Here is a 12637-nt window from a genome sequence, read left to right as displayed (position 1 = left end):
TCGGAGCCTGCAGGATCAGGCACAACTAGTCCAGCACTCTGTTCTTACAGTGGCTGGTCAGTTGCCTATTGGAAGCCACAAGCAGAACTTGTGTTTCCCAGGAACTGGTATACATAGGCAAACTGCTTCTGGCACCAATGGTAGACCATCACCATCCTGCTTATTAGCTGTTGATCGCCTTATCCTCCATGAACTTATCTCTTTTGAAGCCAGCCAAGCTTATGGCCACCACTGCTTTTTGTAGGCGTGAATTCCCTAGTTGTTGTTGTTGTTGTTATTATTATTATTATTATTATTATTATTTCTCCTCAGCTCAGGGCAGTTCACAGAATAAAATAAAGGATAAAAACAAGAAAACAATTTAAACAAAAGAGGAAGGTTTTCAGCTGGTGCCTAAAAATATATAATGTAGGTGCCAGGCGAACCAAGTGCTGTGCGAAGAAATGCCCTTTTTTTGGCTGCCCAGAAACTTGGATGCCTCTTGAATTTTGGTATTATGAGAGAGGGAGAAAACTTTTCTCTATCCACTTTCTCACTGTTCCTCATTCTTTATATCTGCCATGTATCTTACTCGCCTTTTCTCTAAGAAGCCCCAAATGTTGTGTGACCTTTTCTTATGTCAGTGTGGTGTAGTGGTTAGAGTGGTGGACTCGTAATCTGGTGAACTGGGTTCGATTCCCCACTCCTCCACATGCAGCTGCTGGGTGACCTTGGGCTAGTCACACTTCTCTGAAGTCTCTCAGCCCCACTCACCTCACAGAGTGTTTGTTGTGGGGGAGGAAGGGAAAGGAGAATGTTAGCCGCTTTGAGACTCCTTAGGGTAGTGATAAAGCGGGATATCAAATCCAAACTCTTCTTATAGGTGACTTGCCTTTTCTTTCCATTCACACAAGCTCTGTATGGAGTGAGAAGGGAGCCAGAATACAGAAGCCGAAGGAGGAAGAGCTCTTTAGACAGGGGAATGGCAGAGTTATTGTTAGACAAAAAACAGGTGCTGGTTGAAGGCCAAGATTAGTCAGTGGTGCAATAATGAAAGAATATTTTGACACCAGTTGAAATCACCCATGCAAATTTGGTGGTTTTAATTAAACTCCTTGTTCCATGAAAGACTGGTTGGCTCTTGAATTGGGTATAGCATTTCACCTTGGTTTACCCTCCTCTAATTCAGAGTGCTGTGTGTGTAAAAAGAAGCTGGTGACATTCCTCAGTTTGTTTACCGCCAGAGAAGGTGTGGCACTAGCTCCTGGGCTTGAAGATGAAGTGACTTCAAGTCAATTCAAGGATTTGGAAAGCACTGCTCATTCAAAAAAGAAGAAAACTATCAAGAGGAGCTCTTAATGTTAAGCCCAGTTGTGGGTGAACATATTGCAAAACTTTTTTGTATCCCTTTTTCCTAAGGGAAGGGAAGACTCAAAATGACCACCAATATTTGGTAAATAATGAGCAAGCAATACATGCATGTGCGCATATTCACACATGAATGTTCAGATCTAGGCTTTTTGTGTGCCCCTAGAGTCAAATGTCTCCTTGCTTTAGAAGAGTTTTCTATAAAAATCATCCAATCCCTTTTTTAAAAGACTTGTATTCTGTTGCAAAAGGAAATAACTGTGCTTCAGAAACGGTTGCTACAAGGAAGTGAATAATTTTACTGGTGTACTTCTGTTGTTTGCTAAGTGCATGGATGGGGAACTGTTGGCCCACCAGACGTTATTGGAATCCAGCTCCCGGCCAATGGACTCCAACTCTTGGCCAGTGGTCAGCGGGTGATGGGATTTGTAGTACAACAACATCTGGAGACCACAACTTCCCCACCCCTGGCTAAGGGAATAGTTTTTGTTTGCTTTGTTGGAATTGTTCATTAAATCTGTTTCTAATCCGAGTGTCTGTTGTCTATTTTCTTTGAGCACAAAGCCAACATCTTCTGTTTCCATGAGTGAGTAAGGATGAGGAAGAGACGTTAAAAACAATTGCTTTGGAAATCATTCTCCTAGAGCATAGCATGATTTTCACTGTGGATGAGGAATGGGCAGTTGTGCTGTAGCCTCCTCAGGTTGTGGTCTTTTCAAGAACTGAAGAGGCTTTGTGGTAGAAACAAGAACTGAAAAGTGAGATATGAGGGAAAGGAAAAAAGTTAGCAGTATGTCTTTGGAGGAGAAGCTTTTCTTCAGTTCTCCTATATTTATATATTAGTGTTTTCTATTCAACTCTGCAATCTAGGAGGTTCTTGGAGAGGTATTCAAGAAATCTGGCCTTGATTTGTCCTTATTTCCAGAAACAGAGAGAGGATGTGGTCCAGAGTAACTTTCTGATATGTTGGTATGGCAGGCAGGTCTCAGACTCTCTCCTCTGAGCTTCACTGTGATGCCAGACTCTTGCTTGAAAGCATGCTTGAATGTAGCATATTGAAGGTGTACTATTCTTAATTCCGTGATGCAGCCTTCCATTTCAAAGTAGATTTCTGTGTAGCTGCATGTGTTAAAATGCACCTGCAGTTCTTGGGAGTGCTTGTCCAACACAAGGACAGACATAAGGGCTCTGAGAGAGAAAGTGGACTTAAAGAGTAGTAGGTTTTCCTTTGTACCCTGTGTCAAAGGGAAAGATGGCAGTGTCTGAAGACCTTGCTTAACTGGCAAGTGTGAGACAAGTGGTGCGTGGCCATGGCAGGACTTCCAGGACTTGCAGAAAGCAAGTCTGTGGTGCTGATACTCTGGAACAAGAGGCAGGTGGGGAGGAGCCCATGACTCCAATCCCTGTGACACAGCAACTAGCAGTGTTCTGCACAACAGCTGCTTTTTGAGTGAGGGGAGAAACTATGCCACCACCACCCTAATCCTGCTATGGATCACACAACCATTCTGAATTGACTAGTAGTGATCCATAAGAAGAAATTGCTGCAGTCTGTATGGCTTATTGATAACCAGGTGCACTGATTGGCAGTGGACCTGAAGCTCAAAAGCCCTTCATCCGGAAAATCAGCAGAAAGGACAGGAACAATTCCACAGCAGTCTTTGCAGAATAACAGTGGGTTGTTGAATAGCCTCCATAAGCCCTCAGTGTATCAGTCGTCGTCTTCTTCTTCTTCTTCTTCTTCTTCTTCTTCTTCTTCTTCTTCTTCGCTTGTCATCTTTCAGGTGTATGTGTGGAGGTGGGTTCTATCACCACAGAGTCCTTAATGGCATTCAACATATATACAGTGATAAAAACCAGAATAAGCTTGTACCAAAAAAACAATAATTGAAAATTTAAATCCTACAGCTCTCAGGGCTTATCCACACTTACTTTTAACCCGCTCTTTCCAGCCACTTAAAAACTCTGTGTCTGAGCATGGTTTGTTGCAGTGAATACCTGCTCTTTAGCACTCAATTGGAGCAAACGTCAATTCAGATTTTCCGGAGATTGCTATTCGCTCTGATTGAGCTTTAAAGAACAGGTTTTTGTTGCCGGGGTGGGGTGGGGGTCAACTTCCTTAATGCTGGAAGGCTATCACCTGTCAAGCTGGAGAGACAAATCTGTATGTTGTTATCAGTGCCTAGTCACAGATTTGCAGATACAGTCTGAAGCAGAATTAATTCGCAAAGCTTGCTTATCCCCTTTTTGTTTGACTTGGCATCGTTCTTGGCTACTTCATCCTTTTTTCTTTTGAGGGTGGAGGGGTTTTTTTCTTCTTTTTTAAGGTTTGTGTTTGTGTGTTTTCTATCTCTTTGCAGCTATGCATTCATGCCCAAAATGGCAGGAAGTGTCAGTATGTTGGAAACTGCTCTTTTGCCCACAGCCCTGAAGAGAGAGAGATGTGGACTTTCATGAAAGAAAATAAGAGTGAGTGGAATGTATGTTTGGGAGCAGGGGGAAAACTCTCTTCCATTCTAGTTCCCCATTCCCCCCTTTTTAGGAAAGCTAGCTTTGAGAGTGATGGACACACTGTGGCTTAGTGAAGATGTAAGTCTGGCTCCCTGAAAAGCATAGTTTGCAAACCAAGGGCTGGTCTTGTGAAACTCGCCCCTTCCTTCCCCTCTCCAGAGCAATTCTCCCTTCCTTCCCTGTGCTAATTGAAGTACTGCATTATGAGGACACCAATGTATAAAATAATTGGGAATCTTGTCTCTTTCCCCAGTTTAGGAAGTTGAGTTTGGAGCTCTGGGGGAGCTTGGACTGAGAGCTTATATAGTAGCAGGAGACTCCATTCCTGCCTGGCTTTCTCTGCCAGGCCCTATTTTCAGGCACTTACCTGCCTCCTGAATAGCCAAACATGCTGTTAGCCAAGCATGTTCTTGCCTTGATTCTGTCTCCTCCATTATTGGAGCTCCAGAGGTGATGATTGGTGGAGGGATGGAATCCAAGAATTATTCAGGAATCTAGGCTACTGGTGTTATGAGCTCTGGTCCTGGGGCCAGGAGTTCTGAATCTGGCAGGGTAGCTGGCAGTGAAATCTGCTAGGGTGCTCTGCTCCTCTTTGAAGAGGTTTCAAGTCTGAGCAGAGCTAAACCTGGATAGAATTAAAGCCATGACTTGAAATTGGTTTACACACCATAGTTCCCTAAAACTACTGTTAATGTCAGGAAGGGGGTGCAGATGACTCCAGAGAGCAGAGGAGGGAGGAGTGCATGCACAAGACTTGACTCCCAATCCACAGATACCCGTAGTTTACAGGAGTCAGCTTTAAATAGGAACCACACCATTGTGGACTGGAATTGTATTCCAAAATGTCACACGCATATATAGCTATCTTCTTCTCTGCCGGCTGAAACTGTGTCCTGCACCTTGTGCTATTTTATTTTTATTTTGTTCATTTATTGCATTTATATCTCACCTTCTGGGCAGCCTTCCAGGGGCCACATTCCAGTAATGAGCAGGGCCAGAGGCAAAAGTGGCTTTTAACTTTGTACAGTAGTCTATAGTTTCTACACTCAGACACCTACCCCTCTCTGTTCTTCATCTAGACAAGGGAGAGCTATTATCAGAGTCCGGGGACAAATTCCACCCATCCAAAAACACCCGGGGTGGGGGTTGAAGCTGAGTTGGGGGGGTAGCCTAGGAGTGTGGGGTAGAGAGAGTGTCCCAGGGCCCAGACAGAGAAACTTGGAAGTTCACATTTAGCCCCCATGCCTGAAGTTCCTCACACCTGCCTTAAAAGAAAAAAGTAATTTTGTAAGTCCTTTCAGCTGTGGTGGGGCTTTGGCTCAGTTGCAGAGCACGTCTTTTGCATGTGGCAGGTCCCAGGTTCAAATACAGGCATCTCTAGGTAGGGCTTCTAGAGAGACCCCTGTCTGAAATGCTGAAGAGCAGAGCTACAAGAATGCTAAGATAATACCAAACTAGATGGACTCTTGCTCTGACTTATTGGAAACCGCCCAGAGTGCCTGGGGAAACTCAGCCAGATGGGTGGGGTATAAATAAATTATTATTATTATTATTATTATTATTATTATTATTAAAGCCGCTTCCTTTGTAAAGCTTTCCTGTTGGATATATTGTGCTTGGTATGATGGAAAGGAGGCTCATCAGACTGATATTTCATTGCAGTTTTGGATATGCAGCAGACCTACGACATGTGGCTGAAGAAACACAATCCTGGGAAGCCGGGCGAGGGGACACCTCTGACATCACGGGAAGGGGAGAAGCAGATCCAGATGCCCACTGATTATGCTGACATGGTAACATCTTTCTCTTGCGCAATCTGTCGCTTGCCATCCATAAGGTGGTGGATGGCCCATTGGGTGGAATGTTGCTGCTCCTGAAGTTTTTGCTGTTTTTATGCTGGGTTTCTTCATGGGTTGTTGGAATGATTTTTATTGAGAGGTATTGTTTTGTACATTATGCCGTTGCTCTTAGCAGCAAGCAATTAAGTCAAACAAATAATAAATATTGAATCCCCCCTTGTTTTTATGAAGACAGTGTACCATTTTTTTAAAAAAAAATGGAGGGCCACTTCATTAATTGCATGTATTTTGCTGGAATGACATGAAGTCTTGGGAAGACCCAATCCTTGTATGAGTAGTGAAATATATGAAGGATTTAATGTTGACTCTATTTTATTACACACGCACACCCCTGTGCCCTTGCTCGCTTTTTCACTCACCAGTCCCCCTGCCATTCTCCCCACATTCACCCCCAAGAGCTTCTCCTTACCATCCCATGCAACTACAAAGGTTGCTTTTCACTTTCTCAGCCCCATTTCTGAAGTTACTTTTCTGTTCCGTTCTGCAGCCCCATTTTACACCTGTTTTCACCATCCTCATTGCCATCCCTCCTACTCCCTCTCTTTTTGCAGCCCCTTGCACCCAAATTTTCACATGCACCCCCTTTTTACCTCCCCCTCATCCTTTTCTCTCCACCACTCCCCCCACAAAACCCAGAAGATCTTTGGCACTTGCAAAACATTTTGGAAAGTGGATAATAAAGGAAAATCTAGTTGGTGATCAAACTATGAAACGCATCGAACAATGGATTTCTTTTATTTTTATCTGAGCTATTTCTATACAGCTTAATTAGTAGAAATGTTTAAGTCATGGGCAAATTGGTTTTGGAGGTGTTTGGAGGAGCCCTTTCTAACCCTTTTATGGAGCAGTTGTTCAGTGAAACAGCATGAAGTTAAAGAACTGTGTTCTCCTCTTATCTGATGGCTAGATGGGCTACCATTGCTGGCTTTGTGGGAAGAACAGCAACAGCAAGAAGCAGTGGCAGCAACACATTCAGTCAGAGAAGCATAAAGAAAAAGTCTTCACATCGGAGAACGACTCCAGCTGCTGGAACTACCGTTTCCCAATGGGGGAGTTCCGGCTGTGTGAAAGGTACTGTGCACAAAACTACCCCCTTCTCATCTGGGTCCATACACAGTCAATATGTAACTCCAGATTAATAAAGAGAACAGTCCTTGGCTTCAACTCTTCCTCACCCCATTGCCATCTAACTTTATGGAGAGTTCTGAAGGACTCAGAAGCTTATGTACTGTTTTGTCACGTTTTGGTTGGCCTGGTAGAGTTATTGCCCTAATATTGATTTGGTATTTTCTTATGGGGCAGCACATCTCGCTTTATTGGCCAAGGGAGCTGGTGTACAGCTTCCGGGTCATGTGGCCAGCATGACTAAGCCACTTCTGGTGAACCAGAGCAGCACACGGAAACGCCGTTTACCTTCCCGCCGGAGCAGTACCTATTTATCTACTTGCGCTTTGATGTGCTTTCGAACTGCTAGGTTGGCAGGAGATAATAAAAGTAACAATATATAATTTACTATAAAGTATAAAGGCATGATAGGTTTGCTGTTGTTTCTTTAAGACTTACTTATGTTTGCTTTAATAAGGTTATCATATCTTTAAACAACAGTTACAGTTTAGATGTTGCTCAGCTGCAGCTCCCATCATACCTGACAATTGACCCGGTTGGCTTGTTTGCCAAAAAAGTATCCCTCTTTTGCCTTAGGCCCTTGCTATGTTTAGTAGAAAAAACCCTCTGTAGTTTGAAATTAGTTTTCTGGTGTCAGATACTGAAGAACTGAGGGAAATGGTTAAAAATGAAAAAAAAAAAAAACCTAAAGTCTCTTAAGCCATGTGTTGTCCTCCTGCAGATTCCAGAAGACAAAATCCTGCCCTGAAGGGGAGAAGTGTCGCTCTGCTCATGGCCAGGACGAACTGACAGAGTGGCTGGATCGGAGGGAAGTCATGAAGCAGAAGCTGGCCAAAGCCCGCAAGGATATGCTGCTGTGCCCCAGAGATGACGACTTTGGCAAATACAGCTTCCTATTACGGGATAGCATATAATTTACTGAGGGTAGTGATAAAACAGGCAGGTTTTCAGAACCAGAGATGTGGGAAGGGTAGGAGCAGGGCAGCGACAAAGAGACCGGTAGTTGTTCCACAAACCTTTCTTTGATTGTAAGATAATCAAGATGATTTACTGATGTTGAATGGGATTTTGAATTGATTGATCTATAGCCAGGGAACATGATGCTCCTAGACTTTTGTTGTTCTATCTCCCCTGCTCCCTTTTTAAACATGATTTTTCAATCTACCACTTTTCAACTTAAAAAAGATACTGTTTTGCGGTGTTTGGTAAATAAGAGGGAGGGGGCTTCTCACTTTGGTTCCCAAGCCCCTGGATCCTTTATTTGGGGTGCCTGATTGCTGGAATATTGCAGCATCATGGACATGAGCATAGAGAGATAGTGGAGAAATGATGAGCAAGTGGGGTTTTGTTCAGTGTTGGTGGCTGTGCAGTGCTGTGTGCTTCTTCTCCACAGACACCCAAACTATTGTGTAGAAGAATAAGGAAGTAAAACAAGCCCAGTTCAACCTATCTTTAAAGTTTTGAGGTGACTCCGGTGGTTGCTGTAGGCAGTAGTAAAAAATAAGATATTTTTCTCTGTGTATTCTAAGATTAAATCTTACCTCCTCCTTTCTGCCCATTCCAATCCCTCTCAGGTGAGGGAGGACAATGAATTTCTAGTCCAGCCAGAAAGATTATCACTACGTTGCCTTTGGAGATTGAGGCAACAGTATATTCCCTGCCTTCCCATATAGCTTATTCTGTTACCCAAAAAGCAAATTGATAACAGATTATTGTGTTGGACCTTTGTTTGTTAAGCATAGCTGTGAAGATTCTTCCTCCTACAGTTGGAGCAATTGCACAATGCAGTCTTTACCTCTCCATAGAGACACCTAAAACCAAGATGCTCTTTTGAGGATTGACATGTGCTTAAGAAAAATTAATGTTTGCAGGTTGTGCAGAGAGCCTGCTCGGTTGTTACTGAAAGTTTGTCAGTTCCACCTTAGTGCCCCCCCCCCGCCCCCGTATTGGATAGATGTGTGCGTCTGCAAAGACCAAAAAGCAATGATAGCAGAAATGGACAGAAATTATGTAAAAGGAATCCAGTTGTTTAGATTAAAAAATGTTTGCCATATAAAAAGCAGAGTCAGGTTGGAAACCATTTTTTTTTGCCATGTAAAATATGTGGTACCACTCAGATAATAAAAAATGTAACTATACTTGAAATCAAAGATAGAATTAAATGCAGAGAGAGAACTTAAAAATGTTTCCACAAGAGAAACTGGTTAAACCAAGGTTACAAAGAAGGAGAATAAAACCTTCCTTGCATATGAATGTTTCATTTCCATAACTAATGGAATATATTATCTACAAATAGCCTCCAGCCACAAGAACACATTAAATCAGCTTTCTTCCCCCTCTCTGACAGTGGACAAGGTTCCTAGAAGTCAATACGATCTCTTCTATATCAGTACTATTTAACACACCTTTTGAAGTGAGCTTCCAGAGGCTATTGTCCAAAGCATGCTTTCTATGAGTTAAGTTCCATTGAACGCCATGGGGGCTGCTTTTGGGGTAAGCATGTTCAGCACTGGGCTGTAAACATTTGCAAAAATGATGAGAACATTAAACAAATCATTCTGTGAAATAGGGGTTGAAGAAGGGGAAAAAGTGCTTTCATTTTATGACACTTGGCATGATGTGTGTGTCTGGATAAGAATGCAGGTGATCTAAAATGTGCACAACTTATATTTTTGCAAGCTAAAATGCTCAGCACTTGTGACTGAACAAGTTGGCGCAATTCTATTTTGGGGTCTAAGAGGAAATGCACTAATATGTGTATTACAAATTAGTATGCAGTATTGGAATATTTGCTTTATGCTTTGCAAGCAGATGATGTGTGATCTGAATGAGGAGGTTTCATGCTGAGATGTATCTATCTAGGACCTGCAGTCTTGGTTATACTATCTATTTTATGAAATTGTCCAACTAAGAGTTTTTGATATTTAATCAAATTTTATAACCCTTTCCTACTTAAATAATATTAATTAAGATAATATAAGCTATCCCTATAGACATGAAGAGGCCCAAATAATTGTGATAAGGAAGGGGAAGTAGAGTGAGCAGGGGAACATAAGATCACTAGGTTAGGGTTTTCTGAAACCTTTTGTTGCTTTATTTTCTTTCTAACTGATGATCAGATGCCCCATTACTCATTTTTGTCAGTATCTGGCCTTCACACTTATTAACCCACTTGTACCTATCGTAAAACCAGTTTAAAGATATTTGCTCTTTTTATAAGCTACTTGTTTTCAAATAGGCTTATTTTGTTAGACGAAAAACTCATATTCCTAAAGAGGAGATGTAGGTACTTTTCATGTCTATCTTCTAGGAGAAGGTTATAGCTTTTTGTGTGTTTGACTCCCAATGAATGGTAGTCATGTACCCTGACCACCACCATTCCATGGCATAATCCACACATACTTTTCTTGAAAGCTATGATTCCCTTTTATTGATTTGATTATTCTAGAATTTGAAACAAAACCACTCATATCATGTTATGTGTCTTCCATTGGCCTAGATTTTGATAAAAAGGGAGTTGGCATTTTCTGCTGTCTTGGCAGTTTAGTAGTCTTAATTAATTTGACACTGGATTAAGCAAAGCCACAGAAATTCAACTGCAACTGAATGAGTCAAATCACTCCCCTTCCCACACATAAGCATTCTGTGTATTTGCTTGTTGTCTGCTTGGCCATTATGCTTTCAGTCTGTTGGTCCTATTTCTCAAAATACTGATGAGAACAATTGACCAGCTTCTGGAGTTGAAATGTTAACCTATTTGGGACAGACAGAGGAAAACACACATAAGAAAATGGATGTTTAAAATTCTTAAACTATCTGCATCTAGAAATGTAACTATGTAAGTGTATGCTCTACCATGAGTTATAATATGTGAATTTATTTAGATTATGGGGTGGGAAATGTTTCCTTTCCTCTTTAATTAAAAAATAAACTGCTTTGCAGCCTTTTTTACTCCAATCAATACTACTTTGATGGGGGAGAAAAGGGCTTTTGTGGTTTATGGAAGCAGAGTTTATAGGGGTGGGAACACATATTCCTGGGCATTGCAGTGAGAATCAACTTTTGTTTTTTCCTGATATGATAACCTGATATGTGGTGTTGCAGTATTTTGTCACTGGACTTGTTCTAGTGTGTATATATGTAACCCTTCCATAAAACATATATACACAGGTATTAAATATATCACTCTATATAATATTATATATGTATGTGGTATCGAAGGAATCTTTTTTTATTGAGGGTTAAGGAAAAGGACTCTAGCTAGGGAAATGCAGCATCTCTTATTGAAACAAAATGATGTTGGGGGGAGGAATAGTTCTGTTGCGTTGAAAAAGAATTATTTATGCTGACAGGGGATCATTACTCCAATTAGTGGTGAACTCACCCATGCAAATATCTGCCCATTCCATGGAAAGAAATGTTCATCTAATAAATAAGGTGCTAAAGAAAGCCTTTTGATTATTTTCTTAAGAAAATGGACGTTGTCAAGAGCAGGGGGTGGTACTTTGTCTTCTGTTTATCTTTTCCCCTTTGTCTTTATATAAATAGGATGGGATTATTTTTTGTGCTATAGCATCTCACTGTATCCATAGCACTAGCAGTTCTTCAGTAATCAAGGGCGTCAGCCCACTGCTCCAGAACAACTGAATAAAAGAAATAAGCATTTGGATAACTACCATAAATGACCTAGCAAGGGAAAGATTTTCAGGAGGGCAGACACATCTGAGAATTATAATGAATTTAGGTCACTGGTTATGTTTTTTAATACTGAACAAACTGTGCTACAAAGAGCTTGGCAATGCCCCTTTCTTAACATAAAATAAAGTTATTGGTTCAGTCACTGTATTATAAAATTCTCCCCAAAAAAGGAGGTAGGACTCCTTTCCCAGATCCTCAAAGTTGAGGGAAGGGTAGGTTTGAATGGGATAGTGATTAACCAGGCCTTCAACCAGGCCATCCCTAAGAAATTGAGTGATAGGGGAAAGCCAGTGAAGGGAGATGCTATATTTCTAAGCTGATCTTGTAATAAGTTGGAGAGTCCTTCAAAATGTCTTTGTATTACTATATTTTAAGAATACCACGCTTTACTATTACAAAGAAATCCATAGTACCTTTCAGAAGGTCTAGTATCCAAGATAATAATGTAGATGTTCTAACAACTTTCTTGTTCCTAATGAGACAGATTTGCTTCTTTTAGCCTTTGTAATAGAAAATAAAAGTGTGCACTTTAAACCCTCACCATGTGTGCTGTATTATTCCTTGGACGAGAATGGCAAGGTGGCTCATCTGTTTCTTCATGCGTGGGCAATATGGCTGGTATGAAACATGATCAAAAAGTGATTCATTTGTGGCCTAGGATAGATCTTTCTGTTTTAGCTACCAAGTTTAGGTACCAAGTCTCATGTCACACAGTTCCCATGATGTCACTACTCTCATTACTTACGTACTTCAGATGTGAGGAACCTCCAGATGCTGCTGAATTGCAACTCTTATCATCCCTGGCAATTGGCCATGCTTGCTGGGACTGTTGGGAGTTGTAGTTCAGCAACATGTAGACGGCCAAAGTTTCCCTACCCTTGATGTCCTTGGTCAGCACTCCTGATCAAATGACTGTTGATCCATCCCACTTGTACGTACCACAATGACATTGGCATTGCTTACTGAAAAACAGAGTGGCAAGAATTTACTTCTACACCACTGGTTTGTTACCCAGGTGAGGGTACACCAGAAATAAAAACATGGAACTAAGAGAATAAAAGCAAGTGCAACAGATCCAGGTTAGGGACCTAGTTTAT

The 12637-nt window shown here is 41.4% G+C and overlaps 1 protein-coding gene across 5 annotated transcripts in view; it reads left to right on the top strand.

The window, feature by feature from the left end:
- The window catches only part of ZC3H7B (zinc finger CCCH-type containing 7B), a 52842-nt gene extending 40762 nt beyond the window's left edge, over window positions 1-12080 (top strand). For 4 of the 5 annotated variants that reach the window (XM_081928650.1, XM_081928652.1, XM_081928649.1 and 1 more), the window contains exons 20-23: window positions 3708-3816; window positions 5521-5651; window positions 6625-6788; window positions 7564-12080. In XM_081928650.1, the coding sequence (XP_081784776.1) occupies window positions 3708-3816; window positions 5521-5651; window positions 6625-6788; window positions 7564-7756 (597 nt within the window). In that variant the 3' untranslated portion in view covers window positions 7757-12080. Of the gene's footprint in view, window positions 1-3707; window positions 3817-5520; window positions 5652-6624; window positions 6789-7563 lie in introns of those variants that run through there. The other variant, XR_014172508.1, reaches the window with a different exon arrangement.
- The last annotated feature ends 557 nt before the right edge of the window (window positions 12081-12637 follow it).

This window comes from Podarcis melisellensis (genome assembly GCF_964234715.1).
Source record: "Podarcis melisellensis genome assembly, chromosome: 10".
NCBI lineage: Eukaryota > Metazoa > Chordata > Lepidosauria > Squamata > Lacertidae > Podarcis > Podarcis melisellensis.
Note: the sequence above shows the minus strand (reverse complement) of the source record. Positions and strands in the feature narration are given on the sequence as shown.